The 25095-nt window shown below is 43.1% G+C and overlaps 1 protein-coding gene across 1 annotated transcript in view; it reads left to right on the forward strand.

Moving 5' to 3' along the window:
* Positions 1 to 25095, forward strand: part of Pitpnc1 (phosphatidylinositol transfer protein cytoplasmic 1) — a 253486-nt gene that overhangs the window by 132297 nt on the left and 96094 nt on the right. Inside the window, exons 3-4 of the mRNA XM_076871332.2 lie at positions 6285 to 6373; positions 7307 to 7314. Of these exons, the coding sequence (XP_076727447.1) occupies positions 6285 to 6373; positions 7307 to 7314 (97 nt within the window). The remainder of the gene's footprint in view (positions 1 to 6284; positions 6374 to 7306; positions 7315 to 25095) is intronic.

A 25095-nucleotide genomic window follows, 5' to 3' on the forward strand; every position in this document is an offset into this window, starting at 1 on the left:
ATCCTTTGCCCATTTTATAAGTGTGTCAAATGTGATTTTAAAACGACATGCATCTCTCACATTTCCCAGGGACTGTGGAGTTGCTCCGCCCTCCAGCACTTCCTACAGCATCTGATACTTGGCTGGGTGCGCCATACACTGTGGTGGTTGCCTAATACATTTAGTATATTAGCACTAACGCATCGTCCCTTTACATGGAGTCTAATACAGAAGTACATTTGGTAGTTGTCCTTGGGTCTTTGATCCAGTTCAGTTGACCAAATAAGGGTCTTTCTTGTCTTGTCTTCAAAACTCCTGGTTTCAGTTGACATACAGAAAAAGGGGCGAGGCTTGGAATAGTGATTCTGAAGAAAACTGTCACCCAGAAACACATGATGGGGGACTTTTCTTTTGTCACCTTTTGTTTTCACTCCATCCAAAGCATCTCTCCAGTCCCTTCCCAATGAAGCCCATAGGGGGAGAAGGGAGCGGAGCATGGGAGGAAAGATAGAGCCTATTTTTAGGCTTGTTTTTTAGTCATGAGTGTCATGTTGCCCACCACCACGGCTGCTGGATTGTTAGGCTGTGCTGGCAGCTGCCAGTCAGGGAGCCTTGCCAGCTTCTAATGGTGATCCCGACTGATGCCTCAATTGATTTGCACGGGGAGAATAGCATTCTCCCCACTCCGTGCCCTTACCTTCCACGGCAATCTCTCCTGGCCTCTGGTGATTTGGTAGCAGAAGATAAAGCTTCTAGAAGTCATGGATCCTTTTTGACAGGGCATGCAAAGGCACCAGCTGGTCCTTTTACCTAACAGCACAGTGGTGGAACTTTGCTGCCATGGCTCTGTGCTCTCAATCCCATTTCTTCTTCCTATTCTATCAGCAGATTCTACCAACTCTGCTGAGCAAATCAATGCCATTTCCCAGATTCCCCAAAGTCAGCTTAATGCTTAGAGCTCATGTGGCTTTGGGAAGGCCACTGCTCAGGTGGTGGAGAGAGTGTCCCAGTAAGAGGTTCTGGCCTGATAGCTTGTTTCCATGCCAACTTCAAAGAAGATTCTTAGTCAGAAGAAGATTCATAGTCCTTTCTGACTTTTGGATATATAATCTTCATTCTTTGAAAAAAATACTCATGGAGTACCTTTCTAGATGCTGGGGATGCTACACTGAACAGAACAAAGGTCCTTGCCCAGGTGGGACTTGCTCTGTAGGTGAGAGTAGCCAAGAGTGCACTACAGCCACAACAGAGAACATTCTAGATTTTACATTATTAATATAATTTGCATATAAGGAGATATGTATGTATGTACATACATATATGAGAGTGCTATGGAAGTACTAGAGTGTGTGAAGGGCTTCCTCCTTTCATACCTCTCAGTCCAAGCTACTCTGTTGTGTTACCATCTCAATACTTAAGAACACTCCAGAAGTTTTTCTGGTGCCAGGCCTCCTCTTCCTCTGCTTCCTCAAGTACTCTCACAGGAAGTTATAGAGATGAAAAGTTTTGGCCTGATTGGGATCTTAAGAGGGCATCCAGCTAAGCATTTTCCACCTTGGCTCTGCCTCACCCCTGAAAGATGATGTTGACATGAGTGACTGTTTCCTGGGAGCTCCCTAGCCCGCTGACCACATTACCCTAATGCCGTTCAAGCAGAGCCTTCAAAGAATCTGCATGACACAGGCCCCCTTTCCCCAAACCTAACCCAGAGTTTAAGTTGGTGGGGTCTGTGTCCAAGTGCAAGGAACTTTGTTTCTAGGCAGTGCCTGTGGATGAAGCACAGCAGCTCAGCCTCCTGCAGGTGATAGCTATGGTCCGGAAACTCTGCTCATCTCCTTATTGCTATGTAAACAATTACGTTAAGAGCACAAGTGAAAGACCAGCCAGAACGACCATTTAGAAGAGTAAGTGAATGAATTAGAATAGCTGAAGAAGAAATTTAGAGACCTCAGAAATCACTGTTCGTACAACTGGATAAGGGCCATCAATTATTATCAAGTCATTGTCAAATGTCAAATTTCACCACAAAGAAGAAATGAAAGGTCAGAATACTCCTCCTGGATCAGAGGGAAATGAGGATCCAGGGTAGTGGGGTCCCATTTAAAATGAACTCCTGTCATTTGAACATAATCTCAGTGCAGAAAGAGACAGGATTTAGGTTTAGGTGTCTGTTTAGGAGAAAATCCCTGGTCTGTCTTTTCTGCTGGGAATGTTTAAGTTTCAGATTTCCAGTTAAGACTGTCACAATTCTGACTCCTGTTGAGAAAATGAAATTAGATTCCATTTAGACCACGTTTAGCCTAATGATGTTCACTGCCTCCTGGATCAGGTCCCAAGTGAGCATGTACTGCAATGTGAGATTAGATCCGAGGGGAAACTTGGAGACAATCTGGATGGGAAACACCAGAAGCTTCTGATGGACCTTTAGACTTTATTCCCAGAAGGTCTGAGAAGCAGCTAAACACCTTCAACCTGAGGCCAGTTCAGAACCCACCTTCCCCAGGCCTTCTAGTCTGGTCAGTTGTGATACAGGGAACCTTGGGACTACATGAGAGGAGAAACAGTGTACAAGTTCCTCAGTCTTGCTTCTGTTGAATTTGGAGCCTGGTAACTATTTGTTATGGTTATCATGGGGGGGAGACAAAAATACCCACCATTAAGAACCAGGACTCTAGGGTGACTCAGTGTCCCGATTTGCCTGGGACTGAGTGATCTTCTGGCACATGGGAATTTCAGGGCTAAACCCAGGGAAGTCCCAGGTAAGCCAGGATGAGTGGGCCACCTGGCTGGATTATGTTCTCTTTCATACTAAAGAAAGTAAGAAAACCAAACACTTTGAAGTCTGTCTGAGAGGCATTGACAGAGCCATCTTAGGGGAATATGAAGCAGTTGAATATCATGTCACAGTAGCATGTGTTCAGATTCTAGAAAAGCTTTAGAATTTAAATGTCTCTAAGTCCCGAGTGTTGGAGAGGTGGCCCATTGGGAAATTTGGTCCTGGCCTGAGCATGGATTAAGGACTTGACTCAAATTTGCCGTCCTTCTAGAAGAGAGGCTTTTGTTTGACACCTGGTAGTGAGTATGAATGACAGGCTTTTTCTTAGAATTGACAGTGTACATCGTGAAAGTGACAGCAACAGTGAGAACTAATTTAATTCCATTTTCCTTTGCAGGTCCTCATAAATCACTGCTGCAGGGGAAAATAAGTTTTACTTTCTCAGACATAAATGATTCAAATAATGATGTGTTCTGCGGGAAGGGGGACGGAAAGGAGGTCTGTTAGTGGGCTTAGAAATACTGAAATAGCATTGTGTTAGTCAGCTTTTTGTCACTACAACAAATACCTGAAACAATGAACTTATAAAGCGTTCAGGTTTATTTTGGCTTACAGTGTTAAAAGTTCTAGTTCATGATCAGGCAGACCTATTGCTTTTAGGCCTCTGTTGGAGGTTTCATGTGACAGTGTGGGAAAGGGGAGCTCATGGCAGAGCAAACTACTCACCTCATGGCCAGGAAGCAAAAGAGGAAGAGGAACTAGCTGGGGTACCCAAATCCCTTTTGAAAGACATGTCCCTAATGACCTAAGGACCCCACCTCCAAAATGTCCCACCACCTCCCAATAGTACCACCCTAGGGACCAAGCCTTTAACACATGGTCCTCCGGGGACCGTTTAACATCCAAACTATAGCAAACATCACGGAACTTGTTGCAAACAAGTGGTCCCAACCTGCTGTACTTGACCCAGTAAATGTCTTATACCAGAAGGGTTTCCTCTCCAGACATACAAAATCCTAGCAGCCATCTTGGCTGGATACTTGTGTTTTTTAGGGCATCTCACGGGAAAAGGTGATTGACAGTAGTTTGGCCTATCCTTCATGAGTTGGTGGATGCACAGCTAAAATGAAGTTTCTAGATTCTGGAATCATGACTTTTTGCAAATAGGAAAGGTCTCAGTGTGAATGGAAAATTGTCATTGGTTTCATCTTCCTTCCAGAAAATGGCTGTTACTTAGGAAAGTGGTTCTGTTGGGAGGCTTTTTAAATGCTAGAGAGAATGAATTATGGAGGGAGAAGGCACCTAGGCCCCCAGAGTGCTACACAGGAGGAGCCTAGTGCATTTGAGGAGAAGTGAAGCAGAGATGGAACCTCTCTGCACAAGAGAATTGTGGGAGCAGGCCCTGGGCTTGAAAGAGACATATGCACTTCATCTAAGCTAAAAAATGGCTTGCTTACTTTGAGAAGAATCTCCAACCCTGTTTCAGTCCATTAAAAGCATAAAAGCATATGTGCCCAAGACTCGAATCTGCATCTCCCTACGCATTCATTGGCGCATCACCCTGGGGTGTGGGTACAAACAGAAAGGACCCCAGGGGAAGTCTTGCTCAAGACAATTTCCTGCAAGCAAGCCTGTGGGATTTTCCCACTCGATGTCAACCTCAGTTGCCCTCCAAAGTCACTGATGGAATCAGTCATCAGCAAAAGCTATAAAAACCCCTGCCAGGGAGCAGCCCATCCTTTGAGAAGCAGAATATAAGGTAAATGAGCAGTTACTGTGGAGATGATTTTATGGGAGTGAGAAATTCTGCATTAGAGAAGCAAGAAGTGTCAGGTGGATTTTAAAGCAGCTTCGTTGTCTCTCACAGCCCACCTGAGACCCAGGGCTGTGGGCTGACACTCACCCATCTGTTTCAACCCTGATCAACAGCCCAGAGCTTTGAGTTAGGTCCGGCCAACCATTGAAAATACACATTTGTCTTTTCAAAAGCTGGGCCTGGCTACTGTCAGAAATAAGAGAAACAATTTGAGAAGATACACAAGGTACACAGTATTTGACAGGCCCTTGTTGTCATTTAGGTTTCACATCCAAGAGGGGTTTGGGATTTGGGGCTCGACTGGTTTGATGTCCTCCCTTCCCTGGTTTTATCAGCTTGGAATTCAGAATGCTTCTTGATGCTCTTTACTGCCAACACACAGCCCTAAGGGGCTGAGCATCTACGTCATCTCCCTAGGTCTCATCCACTGTGTGATGTTAGCATCCCAGACATTGCTGTAGGCCCTGGAACAGGAAAGAAGCAGAAAAATGTTGCTGTGCGGGGAGGGGGATAAAATCATGTAGATTAGTTTAAAAACTAGATTGCCTTATAAGTTTCTTAAATATTATAAGGATGTTTGAGGAATTCTCTGGGCCTGTGCTACACTGTAGGGCTTGCCTCTGAAGGAAAACACAACAGAAGTTAATTAGTCTTTCGTTTACAAAAGACCTTAGGACCTTGTGCCTTTTGAGGATGTGTTTTTGCAAGTGACTGTCCAGGCCCTTGCTCCAAATGAATGATTCTGTCGTTGGATTAATTTCCTGGTGCTGACACAACAAATTTCCACAAACGAAGTGGCTTAAAACAATATAAATGTATCCTCTCAGAGTTCTGGGGGCCAGAAGTCTGAAATCGAGGTGATGGAAGTGTTGGATTGCTTGGGGACTCTGCAGGGCATCTGTTCCATGCCCTCGGCCGGTTTCTGCTGTCTGCCGCAGTCCTTGACGTCCCTCGGCCTGCAGCTGCCCCACTCTGCTTTCTGCTGCCATCTTCACATGGCCTTCCCCTCTGGGTGTCGGAGTCTCAGATTTCCTCCTTCTTTCTCCTATAAGGATTCTAGTAATTAGAGTTTGACTAGCCTAATGCAAAATTATTTCATCTTGAGATCCTTAATTACATCTGCAAAGACCCTGCTTTTATATGAGATCATGGTCACAGTACGAGTTTACTGCATCATTTTGAGGGACACCATTCAACCAACTATAGCCATCAAGCGGTGAAGTTTTGTTTTTCTTCATGTCTCCAAGTTTCTCGCCTCTATTGCTTTTGTCCATTTTTGAAAGGCCACTCATACAGGTTGCTGGGTTGAAGCTGGCCTCTGTTTCCCTGACTTTGGGCTTAAACATCCCCGTAGACCACTTCCTCCACAGCACCCTAAGAGACCAAGGCCGGGTTGGCTGACTTCTCCAAACGTGGCACCTCCCAGGCTCCAAACTCTCTAATCAAAGAATCCAGGTTTACAGCCCTAGGAGCCTCCCTCCTCCAAATGAGGCTATAGCCTCCTGCCTTTATGCATTTTGAGAGAACATGAGTATGTACAGGAAATGCTCAGCCACAGGTAAAAGTGCAGGGATAGGGAAGTGAAGGGCATAGAGAGAAGAGATGCTTGAGAATCCATGATTTCTCTAGCAATTTATCCAGAAAGATCAGTAATGTGGCCAGGTTCTGAACAGGCTCTAATATCTTTTTTTTTTTTTTTTTCTTTCCTCTTAGCAAACTGCCAAGTTGGGCTAGAGCTGTTGTCCCAAAAATATTTTATGTGACAGAGAAGGCTTGGAACTATTATCCCTACACAATTACAGGTAAGTCCTTAGCACAAGCAGTATGCCACATGTGGTAAATGCCAGGACACAGCAGTAGTGGAATTTCACTGAGTTAGAACCGATAATCCATACAGGGCTGGCAGGGGGCGGGGCTCAGCTAAGCCATTCCATCTTCCTCCCGGGAGTGACTGTAATAAACAGCCATCAACAAGGGAGGTAGAGACCTAGTCCTAGTCGTTTGAGGTTTTATTACTCCTATTTCTCCCTGTGATTCATCTATAAAGTGGTTTATTTTGGGTTGTTTGAATTACAGCCCCACCCCAATTGATTATAATTTGTGTAAAAATTTCTGTTGAGTCTTTCTGCTCCCAGTGACTTCCTTTGTTATTGGAATAAAATATGAAAATCTTTAAGATCACCTTCCTCCTAGAGAAGTGCTTATAAACTCTCTGTACTGAATACTGAACCAGAACCATGCCCCCCCCCCCCCAAATCTAGGTTTGGTTCCTCTTCTTGAATACACCAAATTCCAAGATGCCGTTTGCACATTCTTATAACAAGCTCTTTGTACTGGTTATAAAAGCTACTTTTCCACTTAGAAGATTTCCTTTGTGGTTAATGAAATGCTTTACTGGAATTATTAGTCTTTAATTCTGCTTGTAGAATGCCAACTCTTGGGTTTTTAATTAGCCACAAACCTATAGGCTAATTGAATCTTGTCTTCCTATTCTTATCTGCCCAGCCACAGCCTATTAAAATAGTTTCAGAACAGAAATGGAGACATTAGTATTTATGAAAATCTAATTTTGGGAAGGTTTCTTTACTACATTTTTAATAATTATAGTTCATTTTTAATAATTATAACTCTGTATTTGTTAGTTCAGTGGTGTATGTTACACATAAATATGGTCTAAATCATTCTTATCTTTTTTTTTTCTTTTCCCTTTTCTTCAAATGAATATCTGGAATCAGAATACACAGTAAGTATCATTAAATTTTTTTAAATATCCAATGATCAGTGGAGTAATTGGAACATTCCTTGTATTTGTCTTATCAATGTGATAGTTTTTTTTTTAAAGGAATAATTCTGAATCAGAAATATTTAAGCATAGATATGATACCTTGTTTATATGTAATGCAACAATTCGAATGTTCTCATTTGTTCAAGAATGTACCTGGATAGTCACTTTATAATTAACTTTTGAAGTACCTGGATAGTCACTTTGTATAATTAACTTTTGCTTATAATTTTTAAATGACTTGACTGCTTTGTTGGGGATACATTCACTATCATAGAAGAATAGTTTCTAGCAACATGGTATTAAGGGATTTGAGGAATTATTGGGAGGTGGAGCTTTTATATTGGAGAACTTCAAAATGGAAAGATATATGTGTGAACAATTACCCTCAGAGATCTGGAGTGGACAGTTTCTGTGGCTTGATAAATATCTTCCTGCCCTAAGTTTCTCGAGTCATTATGTACACTAAAAGAGAAAGAGAGAGACCCCATATTATTGTGTTGTGATATTTTCAAATGGACCATTTTCCCCAGTGGTATACCATCCGGCTGTTATAACAAGAAAATGGTTAATTGAATTGTGATAAAAGTTTTTTTTTTTTTTTAATTTCAATCCAAACAACCAAAGGAAAGACAGATGGTAAAAGAAATAGAGGGAAATGATTCATCATGCCCTTAATATGGGCATAGTGCCTGGTGCATAGTAGGTGCTCAATAACTCATATGGTCTGACAGAGTGAGTGCATGAATGAATGATAGATACACAGGTTCCGAGGGCTGACAGGTGCTATGGAGTCATCTATACAAATAGTATCAGAGTTTTTCATACATTTAAGTTTATTTCATCCAAAGTACTATTGGTAATTATATCCCCTCATATTTAAGTATTAAAATCTTGTCTTTTATGAAATGATAGAATATATATAGTGGTTTTTGCCCAAATTAGGGGACTACTGCTCTCTCTTCCTTTTTTTTCCCTAAAATTTGGAAAATCCCTCCTTTCTAGAGCAATTAGCAGAAGGCTTCAGTAGCCTGACATAAGGGTTGGAAAACATTTTCTGTAGAGGGTTATATCATCAACAATTTCTGCTGTGTGGGCCATACAGTCTCTATCATAGCAGCAGCAGCTATAGACAACATGTAAACCCCTTGGCATGGTCATGCTCACCCAGGCAGTGGGCCAAGTTTGGCCCCAGGTGAGTTGGCTGACCCCAGGTCTAAGGCAGGGAAGGCTGTCAGCACACTGTCTGTGGCCACAGGCAGCCTGATGCTTCCCTGCATCAGCACCCCCAGATCTGCTGCCTGTAGCCATTGCATAATCATCACGAAGTAGACTTTGGAATGGGCTGAATCCTGTCTCCAGTGCCCATTGGGGGCTGTGTAGATTATCTTCCTTTAAGCCCCCATTTCCTTACTTGTATGTGGGGAAATGCAATAACTATCTTATAAGGAGGAGGTAAAGTTACATTACGTAATTCCTTGAAAACTTAGCCTGGTGTTCAATGCATGGTAAATATTCAACACAAGACATCCTTAAAAATGGAATCTCTACGGGAGTATAAATGGTGTTAGATTTTTGTCACTGTGACCAAAATATCTCATAAGAATGTACTATATAAAGGACTGAGGTTCAGGAAAAAGAGTGAATACATGGCTCTGGACAATGCCAAGGCAGTACTCTGGGCCAGCCTCCATTACTATAAACCTGGTCACTTCTGAGGACTTCTGAGGGGCTTGTGGTCTTTACTTCTTTCCAACTTCTGTCCCAGAGTATTCCTGTACCTGTAATCGGACTTTCATTTATTTATATTTTTATTGTAGTACGGATTGAACCCTGGGCCTCACACATGCTAGCAAGTGTTCTACCACTGAGCTACATCCCCAGCCCTACTTACTTTATTTTTAGACAGGGCCTCACTAAGTTGCTGAGACTGGCCTCAAACTTATGATCCTCCTGCCTCAGCCTCCCCAGGAGCTGGAATTACAGGCATGTGCCACTGGGTCCAGATAATTAGACTTTTAAAGATATATAATTTTTTAAAAATTCTTTTGGAGAAAGTTTGGGATCAAAATACACAAAGAGGAAGTTAGTTCCAGTTGCACCATCTCATACTCACTCTTTTCTATTGACTCAAAATATTACCTGGCCTCTTTTATCTGCTTTCTCATTATCCTGCTCCTATTTTTACAACCTCTTTCCCAGTTCAATCGTCTGTGTATTTCCGTCTGAGGTTAACTGTCATTTATTAAGTACCCGTGATATGTAGAACATCATGGCATCATTGGGGAAAGTCCTCCTGCCCCTTGGGGTCATAGTCCAGTGGGAAATAGCTAGACATTCCAGTCAAAGCCTGGGATCATCAGCAAGTCATGGGGTTTATGGGAACCAAGAGGCTACTCAGCTGGGGGCAGGCTGGCAACAGACCTGTCCACTGGGCTGGATGAGCTCCAGGCTGAGCTGCCAGCAGAGGACCTGACTGGCGGGCAGAGGAGTAGTTCTGGAGAATCCTGCCAGACAAGCGGAGCCATGTGAAAGCAAGGCCCTGGACTGAGGCCGAGGCTTTGGGTCTCAGGCACAGGGCTCTGGTCCCCAAGGCAGGATGCATCAGTGTTAGGTATGTCATCTAATCACGTGGTGCTGGGAGAGTTGATAAACAGAAATAGAGAATGTTGTTGGTGGGACTGCAAATCAGTATGACCACTCTGGAAAGCCGTATGGAGATTCCTCAAAACACTAGGAATGGAACCACCATGTGACCCAGGTATCCCACTCCTCAGTTTATACCCAAAGGAGTTAAAATCAGCATGCTTCAGTGACAAGCCACATCAGTATTTATAGCAGCTCAATTCACAATAGCTATGCTATGGAACCAACCTAGGTGCCCTTCAACAGATGAATAGATAAAGTGTGGTATATATACACAGTGGAATATTATTCAGCCCTAAAGAAGAATGACTTTATAACATTGGCCAGTATTGGATGGACCTGGAAATATCATGCTAAGTGAAATAGGCCAATCCCCAAAAGCCAAAGGTTGAATGTTCTCTCTGATATGTGGAAACTAATCCAAATTAAGGGGGAGGGAAGAATAGAAGTTCAGCGGATAAGACAACGGGGAATGGAGGGAAGGAAGGGGGATACGAAAAGGAAAGACATTGGAATGAATCTGACATAACTTTCCTATGTACACATATAAATACTCTCTCCCATGTTCGTGCAGGAAATGCAGTCCCCCTTGTTGGAATGGGCTGGCTGCGAAATAAAAGCTAAGAAAAATAGAACGGTGAAAGAACCATGGGATACAGAAAACATTTTTAGAAAGGGGGGGAGGGATGGGCTGGCCAATCTTAGGGATCGAGCTTCCTCACTGATAAAAGCAAAATGGAGGCCACACTTGCTTTATTTGTATCAGGGGACATCAAAGACAGGGATAAGGTTTTAAGGGCAGAGTCTTGCTTCACCCATCTCAGGTGCTGTGTGGGATCTCTGGCAGAGCTTGAGGGGGAAGTTCACCTGCATCAGGTGGTAAGTCCCTGTGGGGGTGCCACGGGACGTTCCGCTCATTAGGCTACGATGAGCAACATAGTCCACACAGCCCACGGACGGCTCGTGACAGAATAGACCACAGTGAATCTCACAACATGTACATCCACAAGACTGGATCCTAATTAGAATAAGATATATTTCGAGCATGTACTATATTAAAATGTTTTCTACTGTCATGTATAACAAAAAGAACAAATAAAAAAAATTTAAAAATAGAAAATGTTTAGCTAAATTTAAATTTCCAGATAAACAGTAAGTAATTTTTTAGCATAAATATGTCCCAAATATTGCACAGGACATAGTTACTCTAGAAGACTGTCATCTTAATTTTATCTGGCAACCCAATGGATAAGAGGCAGCCAGGTGGCAGAACTAGTCTTAGAGACCCAAGTATAGTAATCACGCTATGAGAATCCGCCGACTCGGTGAGGGCCAAGGGAAGAGAAGGGATAGGAACCGTATGAGCCAGGAAGCTGCCCTGCAGTTGGCATGCACAGTAAGTCAGATGCCCTGTGGGAACTACTGGGAGGGGGTCTCCTGCCTCAGTTGGGATTGGTTCAGGAAGTGGATTTATCGGGCCGAGTTGGGAGAAGTTAAACCGAATCAGATGAATTCATAACTGTCAGGGTTTTGAGGAAGACCAGGGCCACATTAAGTGTCATGGTTGAGGCACAGAGAACTGTAGAAAGAAGTGCCATCTGGTGAAGTGTGGTAAGATTCCTAGGAGCAGGAGGCGTTTCGGTGACTTGAGGGATAGCAAAGCCCCTGATATGTGGAAACTAAACCAAAATAAGTCACCTACCGCCCTTTGTCAGCTCGGGCTGATAGCAAAATACTATAGACTGGGAGCTTAAACTACAAGACACTTCTCACATTTCTGGAGGCTGGGAGTTCCAGATGGAGGTGCAGGTCAATTTGTTCCTGGTGAGGGGTCTCTGCATTCTCACATGGTGAGGAGAGAGAGCAAGCTTTCGGTTTTTTTTCTTCTGAGGGGACTAATCCCCTCATCTGAACCTCATTAGCTCCCCCAGGCCCATCTTTGGACACTGTCACGCTGGGGGGTCAGGTTCGTTCAGTCCCTAGCATGCCCACTCCAGCCCAGGAGGCAGGTGCTGGATCCTGGCCACCTAAAGGGCAGATCCTGGTGCTTGGAATGTCAGGTCAAGGTCTAGATTCAGTTCTCCTCAGGGACTCCACATTGTTGCTGACTAGTTTGCTTTTATTTTCCATCCCAAATATAGGACAGCTTTTCTTTCCACCTCCCCAGGACTAGGGATCTGGATTTTTCTCTGTCTGCCCCAGGTTTATTCCTTCAGGCTTACAGAGCACCTTTTGCAGCTGCCGCCCCCTGACTCAGACTCAGCTGTGTTCTCACACTGCCCACAACAGCCTGGGCTAAAGAGCCCACCCTGTGCCCTGAGTACAGGTCTGCGCCCAGGATGTATGACAGATGCTTTCCATGGCCTTCCTCTTCCTTCCTGTTTTAAGTGCATTTTAATTGAGCTCTTTATCCCCCAATCCTTTAATCCTAAATTCATCTTTTTGATGTCTTTCTCAATCTCCTTATTTCCTGCTTTCCACCCAAAAGAAAAACTTCTCCAATGCCAGATTCACACGTAGGGTCACTGTGCCCTTCCTTTCTCAGAGAGGCAGCCCCAGGGTTCTGAGAACTCTTGACCAGTGTCTCTGCCAGAGCGCTAGTGCGCCTGCACCTGGGATCACTAGGTCTGCGTCTGACTGTCCAGCCTGTTCCTTAGACCTGGTACTGCCCCCTTTTGTGACAAAACCCAGGCTAGTGAACTTTGTACTTAGGGTCATCTAGGACTTTGACATTTTCCTCATTATCAAGGCAGAAAAGCTTTTTCATCACTGTGAGTGGTTGTTTGTGTTTAGAATTCTATGGAAATGCCATTTGGCCAGGAAGTGGAAAAATATCTTTAACCTGATTATGGGAAAAATCTCAATTATATAGTAAACAAAGAAGAACACAATAACAAGTTTTCCAGAAGACTGACCATTTAACCAGTTTATCAAAACTTGCAGACTCTCCTGAAATTTGAAAAGGCACAAAGCAAGGTGCCCAAGGAGACTAGCTGCCTTCCAAAGTAATTGCCTTTGTTTTCTACTAGAGCTTAAAAAAAAAAAAAAAATTCTCTTGAAGATGAACATAACTCAGTGGCATCAATTTAGCCTCAGTAGTAACAAAGGAGAAAGGATTTTTTTCTCTTTTGTAGGAATTTGAAGACCTCAGTTATAGTGAGTTGATAACAGTGACCTAGAATGTATATATACATTGCTTCATGACCACTCCTCTCCATCACAATATCCTTTTATTAAGAATCCATGGAGAGCTGGCCACATGCCTGTATACTCTGCAGTTTGGGAGGCTGAGATAGGAGGATCCCAAGTTCAAAGCCAGCGTCAGCAAAAGCAAGCCTCTAAGCAACTCAGTGGACCCTGTCTCTAAATAAAATACAAAGTAGGGTTAGGGATGTTGGTCAGTGGTTCAATGGTTGAGTGCCCCTGAGTTCAATCCCCAGTTCCCCCCCCCCAAAAAAAAATCCATGGAAGCCAGGTGCAGTGGAGCATGCCTATAATCCCAGCAGCTTAGAAGTCTGAGGCAAGAAGATTGTGAGTTCAAAGCCAGTCTCAGCAACTTAGGAAGGCCCTAAGCAACTCAGCAAGACCCTGTCTCTATATAAAATATTTTTTAAAAAGGGGCTGGGGATGTGGCTCAGTGGTGAACCATCCCTGGGTTCAATCCCTAATACCAAAAAGGAAAAAAGAAAAAAAAAAAAAAAAAAAAATCCATGGAAGAGCAAGGACAAACGGGATACACCTTCCCATTAGTTAAAATGGTGACCGTTCCACAGGGAGAGAAGGCCATGAGGAAGAGTCCAATGTTATCCAACATTTTCATTATTTAGACAACACAAGTAGAAAAAGAAAATTGTAAGAGCGCAGGGAGGATGAAATGACTAATGAGAGCCTCAAACAGTATTAAGCTGCCATGAGAGATGGTATTGTTGAGGGCTGGTTTAGACAAGCCTGGGGAAGAGAGCAAAAACTGTTCACAGTAGAGAACCTGTCGTCAGTCACCCAGTGTAAACTCAGGTTATCTTCCCAGGAGTGGCAGTAGGGAGATTGGAGTATTTTTCTGGAAGCAGTGAACTGTCTTGGGTGGGAATTTCACTTACAATCTGGGCTTCGTGAGTTTCCCCAGTAACCCAAAGAGATATAGACCGATGACCTCCGTTCTTCAGCCCTCTCTCCCTTCTTAAGCCTCCTCTCCCTGACCTTCCAACCAAAGAGTAGTTGTAGCTACTAAACTGTATTAACTAGGAAATCAGTGATAAGTCCAGGGAAGAATACACTTATCCTCCCAGGCTGATTAGAGAACCACCTGGCCATCTCCAAGTGTCCCTTCTGTGGGGCGTGGAGATACAAGTTAGCTGATTAGGAATAACTTGTATCTACATCACAACTAGCTCTAATATCCAATTTTGTACTTGATTTTTGGGACAAGGGAAAGTTTCATTTCCTTAGGGACAGGGCCATATAAGCAGGGACATGTTAGGGAACAGCCCTGTAGTTGAGGGCACTGAAGAGGACCCTCATGGAGAAGATGATAGAGAATTTGGATGGAAGTAAGCTAGAACCATTTATAACTACCATTTATGGTGGTTCACAGCCAAGTAAGTAAGGGAAGGGACAGACAGAGCCAACAGATTTTATTCTTCCAGGGCTTCTCCAAGCCTTTACTAACTAGGGTACACTCTGGATCTCCAAAGGGAACTGTGGTATGCAATATTTCCCAGGTGTATTTTATTTATTTAGTTAGTTAGTTATAGGTAGACACAATATCTTTATTTCATTTTTATGCAGTGCTGAGGATTAAACCCAGCACCTTACACGTGGTAGCCAAGCACTCTACCACTGAGCCACAGCCACAGCCCCTCCCACACTTATTTATCCATGAATTTTGAATAAACATGCATAGATTTTGCAAAATCAACCTTTTAAAATGTACGGGAGTTCCAGAAACTTCCCTTAGGGCCAGGGCCCATTAAAGAAGCCAGTGGACCAATTCTATTTCAGTAAATATTATCCTTTTTTTAAATTTTAGTTATATGTTACCTGAAGGTTATTATTATTCAAACAACAAAGTTTTTTGAAGAATGCCAACAGTAATAAAAATGTTTTGTTGTTTTAGAATCAGGTGACACAGAACACGTAAGTTCCTTTTCAAGCAAAGTCACTTCTGTTAAGGTGCACAGCAAAGGCAGCAGGACACTAGGATACAGGGATTTGATGCATTCAGTGATGTTTCTGTGTTAGTCAGTGTTCTGTCACTATAACAAATTACCTGGGGTGATGAGCTTTTTAAGAGAAGAGGTTTATTTTGGCTCACTATGTTGAGGTTTCAGTCAGTGATGATTGGCCCTGTCACTAGACCTGTGGTGAGATAACACATCATGGCTGGAGTGCAGGGGGGCTGAGCAAAACTGCTAACCTGATGACAGCGATGTAAAAGAGGACGAAAGAGACCTGGAGCCCACTCTCTCCTTTGTGGGCACTCCACCCTCCAGTGACCTAAGGTCTTCTCATGAGGCCTCCCCCAAAGGCCTACTACCTCCCAAAAGCCCCACTTTGGGGACCAATCCTTTTAACATGTGAACCTATACAGCAGCTTATTCACAGATGTGCCAGGGCCCTTCTGTGGACCTGGAGCTTGTCTCCACAAATTAACACCTGGTGAACAAGAGTTTGGGACAGACAGTTTGTGTGCTCAGATTACCCCACTTTCATTGTGCTGGCTGTTCCCAAGCACTTCTTTGTTCTTCAGAGAAAATTAATCCAGCCATTTTGAGGGGAGAGAATAGAAAATATGCTTCTTTAACATAACATTGCAAGACTGTCACTCAGCATTACTTTGCATAGAAAAGAAAAGTATTTTTGTAGGGATGTTCAATAGAAGATTGTCCTAGGAGATCTCCTTTTCTTTGCTGTTTTATTTTCTAGTTGGTCTAAAAGAAAATATGATTTCTTTTCCACAGTTTACCAATATCTATGGAGTTATGTTCAATTCAAGTTGGTGAGAATGACACAAGTGGAATGATTTTGCAGGGAAGATTTCTTTCTGTAAAAATAAAATATATACCCAGTGCCAGGGCACACGCCTATAATCCCAGCAACTCGGGAGGCTGAGGTAGGAGGACTGCAAGTTCAAAGCCAGCTTCAGCAAATTAGCAAGACCCTGTCTCAGAGTAAAAAATAAAAAGGGCTGGGGAAGTGGTTAAGCATCTGGGTTCAATCTCTGGTACCAATAAAATAAAATACAAATGACTGTGGACAAACTCTAAAATAGAGCATTTCAGTGATTAAATAAAGCAAATGTAAAATTACCCCCCTATCTATTAGCCTTTGTAATCATTAAGATACTCTGAATTTCCATCCAGATAAGTGTTGCTGAAACATTCTAACCATGTTTTCACTTCTGATTTTATGGATATTTTAATAACAACAAATTTATCCAGCTGATTAAGAGGGATGGATTCTTGGGCTGGGTAGTGGCTCAGTGGTAGAGCACTGGGTTTGAGGTACTGGGTTCAATCCTCAGCACCACATTAAAAAAATAAATAAAGCTTAAAAAAAAAAAAAAAAAAAAAGGAGGGAGGTGATTCTTGCAGGTTTTAGCTGAGAAGGCTTGCCATCTGAAAATTTCCTACCTGGCCATATGCCTGCCTCCATCTGGAGAGTCACACCTACTTATTCCCATCCTGTTATTTATGTGCAATTCAGTTGCATTTGACGTGGTCAGCCTGTCTCTCTACATCTTTGCCTTGCATAATTGAGCTCAACCATCAGTATTCACAAGCATCCTCTGTTTTTTTCTGCCTCGAAGAGTCCGGCCCTCAATTGTAGGAACTTCATTTTGTGTCCCTGCTCAGTTTTCCTAGAAGTGCCAATAGCAGACCTTCGTCCATTCAGAAAAGATGCTTTCATTCACATATTCAGCTCCGTCTCCCTCCCAGCCTTGCTTCTCCAGCGAGTTGCTGTTGACTCAGCATGTCAGAGGACAGGACGAGGCTCCATCAATGACTGAACTAATGAATGAACAGAAGCCTCCGCGTGAGGCGCCGAGAGGCCGAGATGCATCTCCTTGCTGTGGGCTGAGAGGCAAGCAGCTGTTTTCCGGCTGTTTTAATTCTCTGCCTGCCACACACTCCCTTCCTCTCATCCTCCTCCACTTCTCCTTCAGATCCCACTATTCTTCTTGGCCACCGTCTTCTTCCTATACAGCATATATTTGAGGAGTGACTCTGATTCATCCTCATCTCCCTTATTTACATTTAATTCCTTGCCTCCCTCTCCTTCTCTTTGCTTTAAAATTCTTATACTTTTTTTTTTCTCTTCTTGCTTCCTCTCCTCAATTTCTGAAACTGCCTTCTTTGCAATTTTTTTTCCCAACTAGCCTGCCACCCGTCCTATCTATGGATAAAATCACACATAGCCCAGAACAGCAAAAGGACTCAAGAAGTTACCCCCTTATTTCCTTTTCATCCTTGCCTGAATAAAGACTGAGATTCTGAGCAGATGGACATTAGGCAGGCATACCTTCTTGAAATTGATGTGTGTATTAAAGATCTTCCATGCACACAACAGTTTTAAATTTTGCCTTCTAAGTATGGGCAAAATTTCTGTCAATGTGGAAGCATAAAAATTTCCCAATTAAGATGAAGAAAGTAGAAAGTTACTTTCACATTTAGATACTAGCCTCGCACAATGGCACATACTTGTAATCCCAAATATTGAGGAGACTGAGGCAAGAGGATCATAAGTTCAAAACCTATCTGGGCAACTTAGCAGGACCCTTGGCAACTTAATGAGATCCTGTCTCAAAATAAAATAAAAATGGTTGGGGATGTAGTTCAGTAATAGAGCATCTCTGGGTTCAATCTCCAGTACTCTGTCCACCTACTTCCCGCCCCAAAAGAGTGAGATACAAGAAAATAAAACCAAACTAGATCTGTATACAAACTATCTCTTCACACTCATTCATTACCACTGTCTCCTATTTTACAAGCAACAATGGACTTTCTCACTTACTTTTTAGTAGCTCTACCTCCAACATTCAAAAACCCTAAACTCTGTGTACTTGATCTTACTAGCTTTGTGGAACATTCTAGATGTGAGTCCTCTGTTGATAAAAGGTAGAAACATTTGCAAATCCATTTGTAGTAGTGACTCCATCTCAAGTTGAAATTCCCCATAGGGCCTTGGAGTTCATTTAATGTGATAATGTGGAATAGAATATCAGAAAGAGAGGTCATGGGAGAACTCCACTAGACAGAAGGTAGAGTCTGTGTGGACTTTTCGGTTCACTGACAGCACCATGTGCCACATGCTGACAGGATAAGATGGCAAGAGAAAAACGTGTGCAGTTCCTGTAAAAGTTAGAAGGAGCACCTGGGTGTGGTGGCGCACACATGCCTGTAGTCCCAGCTGCTTAGGAGCTGAGGCAGGAGGATCGCTGCAGCTCAGTAATTTGAAACCAGCCCAGACAACATAGTGAGACAGTGGAAGGAAAGAAAGCTAAAAGTTAATGATATTTTAAAAGTTTATAAGTACTTCATCAACCCCAAACCAGCTTCTCAAATATTCCCTTTAACTTTCTTGATTCCAAACCATCTTGTAAAGTGCTAATCTCAGACATGGGAGAATTTGGGTTGGTGAATGAGGCATTGAGTGGTTGGGCTGAGGGTTCTTGTCAATGAGTGGCTTTCAAACTGTCCTTCTCTTGGTTGGAAACATTCTGAGCATATGCCTCAGTGACCATCATGTTCCTGCATATTTTATTTACTGAAAGGACTCTGATGCCATTTGGAAAGTGGTTTGGGACTGGGGCTGTAGTTCAGTGGTAGAGCACTGCCAAGTGCATCTGAGACCCTGGGTTTAATCCCCAGCCCCACAAAGTCAATTAAGAAATAAAAATTAAAAGTGGTTTGAAAACTATTGAGTGTAGCACCACTTTATCCTGTCTGTCTCCAAAAGTCCATGTGACGTATGTGAGGCAGGAGCCACCCGAAATAGCAGTCCCCAGACCTGCATATTTGCCCTCCTTCATCTACTTGATGGTGTTTTTTGTAATGTACTCTTCAAGGTAAAGTGGACTAAAATTTTAAGAACTTTTTGGTAATTTTGGACTTTTTTTAGTGATAGTATAGTTATCTGGGGATATCATTGATGTCTTTATTTACTTTTTATGGGATTTGAATATTTTTCTGCTTATTGAAAAGGCTGATGTTTATATAAAATCCAACCATTATAAAAAAAGTTTTTCATGGTACTGGGGATTGAAACTAATACATGCTGGCAAGTGTTCTACCACTAGCTACATCCTCAGCCCTTTGTAGTTTTATTTTGAGACAGGGTCTCATTAAATTGCAGGCCTTGAATTTGAGGACCGCCTTTCTCAGTCTCCCTGGTCACTGGAATTACAGGTGTGTGCTGTTCAGTCTTTTGTTTTGTGTGCTAATGGGGATTGAATCAAGGGGTAGCCTATCACTGAGTTACTTCCTCCCTTTTATTTTTTGAATCAGAGTCTCATTCAGTGCTGAGGTTGTCCTTGAACCTGCAATCCTCCTGCCTCAGCCTCCAGTGTAGCAGATTACAGGGGTTTGTCCTGTGCCTTGCTTCACATTTTTTTATAAGACTGATAATGTAGTTAATGAGCATTTGTTTATTTGTAATTATTTTTTCTTTTTGCATCTGATAATTTGTGCCCTCCCTAGAGTTCTGCATAGGGTTTTTTTTAAAATATTTTATTTTTTAGTTCTCAGCAGACACAACATCTTTGTTGGTATGTGGTGCTGAGGATCGAACCCGGGCTGCACGCACACGGGGCTAGCGCGCTACTGCTTGAGCCACATCCCCAGCCCCTGTATATGGTTTTAAAAGCACTTCTACAATGTAGATTAATCTAAACTATCATATTTAGTTTCAATTTTTAAAATTATTAAATTAAAAAAATTTCTTAGTTGTTGATAGATCTTTATTTTATTTATTTATACGTGGTGCTGAGAATGCAACCCAGTGCCTCACACATGCCAGGCAAGTGCACTACTGCTGCACCACAGTCCCAGCCTGAGAAATTATTAAATTTCTAGGTGCTAGGATATTTTGGCATTTAAAGATCCACTACTGTGAATTTCTTAAACGAGTAATTACTTCTCCAATATATCTGTCAGGTAACTCCTGTTTTTCCTTCTTTGGGTTTGGGTGAAGCAGGGCACATCTGTCACGTGAGGGATACACACACGCACACATCCTTTTTCTGCTGTTAGTGGCCACCAGTCATACTAAGAAGCAAAGCCTGCGGCTCCACTGAGCTTCAAGCTCCGCTGTCCTGGAACCCTTTCGTGCTTTCCTGATTCTTAAGAGGCTGCCTGAACTCCAGGGCCAGACAACCTGTGTATTTATCATGTGACTCTGGGCAAGCTACTAGACTTCTCTGTGCCCTTATTTCTTCCTCTGTAACATGGGGGTCCTGGCAGTAGACCTTCCTGTAGTTGTATGAGCGTTAGTGCATTAATGGGCAGAATCATATGTAGCAAACACTTGAAAAGATGCCCACTGATAGTAGTCCAGTAGAAATAAGATTTCATTGATGCCTCAGTGTCGGGTCATGTCTGGACATGTGATATGTTGACCGTTTTTACTTTGGAAATCATCATTTTGGATCAACTCATCATTTTGATCCAAAGAAATTCCAGAACGTCCAAGGATAAAGAAATATGTGGGCAATAACAAATGCTGTCAAGGGTATAGAGAAATTGGAACCCTCATATGCTACTTGTGGGCACATAAAATGTGGCAGCTGCTTTGGAGTAACGTAGCCATCTGGCAGTTCCTGAAAAGGTTAGTTACGGCAGGATCCAGCAATTCTACTCTAGGTACATAACCAAAAGCAATGAAAACATATGCCTCTACCAAAACTTGTGCAAGAATGCCTCTGGCAACACTATTCCTAATAGCCAAAGTGCAGAAACAGATGGCCATCAGCTGAAGAATGGATAAATAAAAAGTGGTATATCCATACAATGGAATATTAGTCTTTTCAGAAAAAAAGGAACAAAGTACCTATACATGTAATCACATTGATGAGCCTTCAAAACGTCATGCTATGTGAAAGAAGCCAGAAACAAAAGACTGCATGCTATACGATTTTATTTATGTGAAACATCTAGAATAAACAACTCACAGAGTCAGAGAGTAGTGGTTGCTTATGGTGTGGTGTTGAGGGGAGGCAAGAACTAGGAAGTGACAGTCAGTGGGGGTGATGGAAATGTCCTAAAATTAGATCGTGGCAGTGGACACACAACTCTGTCAATACATTAACAAACATTAACTTGTATACTTGAAGTGGACAAATTGTGTGAATAAAGCTATTTATTTATTTTGGTGCTGGGGATCAAACCCATGGCTAAGCACTTGCTTTACCACTGAGCTACAGCCCCAGCCTCTAGATAAAGCAATTTTTAAAAAGGAAAAATCAACTCCTGAGATTGAGGGTACTCTCTGGGACTTCACCAAATCTGCAGAGACTTTATACCTGATTTTAACAAGCCCAACAGATGAGGCATCATGGAATAGGTCTTAAAAGTACACTATTAAAGAGAATATTGTTTTTGTTTTATATTGCCAACTGGTGTCACTTACAGTTTTTTGTTTTCGTTTACTAGGGACTGAACCAAGGGGTGCTTTTCCACCGATCCATATCCCCAGCCCTTTTTATATTTTATTTTGAAACTAGGTCTAATTTGCTTAGGGCCTCACTATCACTGAACCTGGCTTTGAACTTCGAACTGTGATCCTTTGGCCTCAGCCTCCCAAGCCTATAGGATCACAGGTGTGTCCCACCATGCCCGGCACACTTACAGTTTTTGCTGTGGGAGTACAATATCTTTGGACAATAATGTTCAAAATGAATGGTGCAGATTCTCCCAGCTTAGACACTCTGCTTCTGCAGGCCTGGGCCCTGGAGAGCCTCAGACTCCCATCCCCCAAGGCCTCTTTCTCAGCAGCCACCAATCCCTGTCCCTGAGCAGGTGTAGAAACAGCTAGGATTTCCAGCACCACCCAGAAACTGATTGAAACCCCCCCATGCATCTGACCCTTTCTCTTTAAGACTTTGGTTTGCTTATAGTTAGTTTTGTTCTCATAACTGTTTCTTATTTCCATAGCAACCCTAATCAATCACAGGACCAAAAATAGCTCTTTCATTTTTCCGCAAGCCTATCTGTAGTGAATTGGGGATGCAGCTCTGCCCTGCGTTTTGAATATGCTGCTTTCATTTCCCGGCTCTGAACCTGGAAGAGCTGTGTATGTAAATTACTCTTGGGGAGGCCCAGATGCCTTGCATCTTTCCTGGCATTCCTCTCCCTGACCACAGATCCCACCTTAGTTCTAAAAACTCCAAGTTAGATGCATTTAAATATTTAGCAAAGAAAGAACCATTCCCTTTCTGCACATTGAGTTTTAGGTGCTAAGAGATTCTACAGGTACCTAAGGATCCTTTTTCAATACGAGCTTCATCCCAATGGATTTCAATGGGTTTGGAAGGTCAATGAAAGATGCAGATACCAGATATACAAGAAGCCGGTCAGGGTGGGGAGCAGATGATAGCGACACTGATAGATTCTTCTGGTCTGGGAGGATCCAAGATAGAAAATCAAAGATGAAGTGACAGGAGAGCCCCTGCCCCGATGCTTTGATTTCTTCATGACTCTAGCTACTGTTTTTAAAGGGGTTGGAAGCAAAACAAACACTGGTTATAATTAAGAGAACACTTTCTTCTTTTTTTCTTTTGAGACAATTCCTTAGGCCCTCACTAAATTGCTGAGGCTGGCTTTGAACTTGTGATCCTCCTGCCTCAGCCTCCCGTGCTGCTGGGATTACAGGTGTGTGCCACAGAGCCCGGCTAGGGAACATTTCCTGTATGTCCTTTATTCTCCCTTCCAAGCTGCACCTCTGGTCCAGAAGAGAGAGGGAGAAAGATGCTTCATGAGAAAGAGGATTCCAGATATGGAGTGAGCCTGGGACATGAAGAGAGGGGCAAATATGCTTCCTTGATGTCCCCCAGGCTCTGGGACAGGAGCCCCTTATCCTGTTTCTGTAAGCAGTCACTGATGGTGGCCCTGGAGCTTCTGACATCGGCTTTTTTTATGCTGTTTCTTAATTTCTTGAGTCTCAGTCTTTGTAATTTAGCTGAGTGAACAGGGGGCATAAAACTTTTTAATCCAGGAGGGAAAAAAGTGACTGGAGCCCTGGTCGAGTTCTTGTTCCCCAGCATGTAGTTGGCAGGAGGTCAAAGGAATCTAAGAGGGGAAGGGAAAGGGCCCCTGCCCAGAAGAAGGAGCCACTGAAAACAGATCCTGGATAATGTGCCACATGCCCTTGGCAGCAGAGCAGGCCAGAGAGTCAGAGTGAGGCAGGAAGAGCCCAGATTTGCTCCATGGCTTGGCCACTGCGCTATGGGAATACCAGTCAGGTGACCTATCTATGGCCACCACTCCAGCAAGCCCACCACCCAGCTCCTTTTGCTCTTGGATCACTTATGGGTTTCGTGGAGAGAGGTGCCATGGAGTAGGCCAGCCTTTCTCCAGTTCCCTCTTCTGCCAGACACTGGCTGACCTTGAACATTCATTGTCTCATTAATCCTTACTTCCTGCTATGAAACTGGCATTGTCTCCATTTTATTGATAAGGAAACCAAAGCTCAGGAGGATTAAGGAATTTGCCCAATTTGTGAGAAACAAGCTGGGGTTTGAAATAAAGTGTGTTTCACTGCAAAACCTGTGTTTTTTTGCCTGACCCACCATACTTCCTCTCTGTGGGCCTGCAGCATGCTATGTGAACAGCAGCTAATGATGAGCTTACTGGCATCAGTTACTCATAAATATCTCCCTGGGCAATAAGCGATGGCCAGTGATAGGGCAGATAATATCATAGGTGAAATGACTAAATCAGAAAGAATATGAATTCCTCAGTGCCCTGGACTCTTCCGAGCTCACAGCGAATGATGCTTAATCGGATGAAGGCCAGGGGTGTGATTCAGAAGGGAAACAGTAGGCAGGTTGAGTGTGTTGGTTTTCTATTGCTGTGTAAAATTTTCACAAACTTAGCAACTTAAAACAACACAAATTTATTATTTTGCAGTCTCCATGGCCAGGAGTTGAGGCCCAGTTTAACTGAATCCTTGGTTAGGTGGATACTGAGCCATCAGCCAAGGCTCCAGTTTCAGCCCAGGCTCAGGATCCTCTTCCAAGCAAGCCCATTGGTGGCTGGCAGGATGAAATTCCTTGTGGTTGTAGGACAGAGGTCTCCTTTTCCAGCTGGCTGTTCTCTCAGCTCCCAGAGGCCTTCCTCAGTTCCTAGCCACCTGGCCTTCTCACGGCTTCAAAGCCAACAAAATAATTTCTGCTTTTAAAAAATGAAGTCATGGATACTGTGACAGAGTATCAGGAGTGAGCATCTCATCTCCTTGGTAGCCGTCAAAGCCTGTGCTCCCTGTGATGGCTCGAGGGACCAATCCAGGGAGCAATGTCCCATCACACACAGAAGGGGAGGATCACATAGTTTACGTGCACCATGGGGTGGGGTCTGGGGCTGTCTCAGAACTCTCTCCTGCATTTTGTGGGCCTCATGGAACTTGAAGCACCCTACGTTTTCAGATGACTACACTATAGAAAGCACAGAGTCTTCCAAATTCCTTTACCCTCTTCTAGTTTTAGGTTAATGGCTGACAATCCTGGTATCACTCTTCTTGGAGCAGGTTCAAGTGTGGTTATATCAGAGTGCCTGACTTCTTTTCCACTCCCACCCCCCATGACAGGTCCCTCAGTGGCATGGAATCCCCCTCACTCAAGGGAAATGTCAGAATCTTTATGGGATTGCACATATTTTGAGGAAGTTAAGGATTGGAAAAGTGAGAGTCTCACTTCTCCCTCTGCATATTTGAGAATGTCTAGGATAGAGGTATATTTGGTTGCAGCAAAAGTATTAATGTGAGCAAACTTCAAAGAGATGCTCGGAGGTCTGAAAACTGTGGAAACCATCACATAAGCCATTCCCTGTGGTGATGGGGTATAAGGAGGATCCTCCTGTTGGAGAATGACAGGATTGGAGCTCATTA

The sequence above is a fragment of the Callospermophilus lateralis genome, chromosome 11 (assembly GCF_048772815.1).
Source record: "Callospermophilus lateralis isolate mCalLat2 chromosome 11, mCalLat2.hap1, whole genome shotgun sequence".
NCBI classification, from domain to species: domain Eukaryota; kingdom Metazoa; phylum Chordata; class Mammalia; order Rodentia; family Sciuridae; genus Callospermophilus; species Callospermophilus lateralis.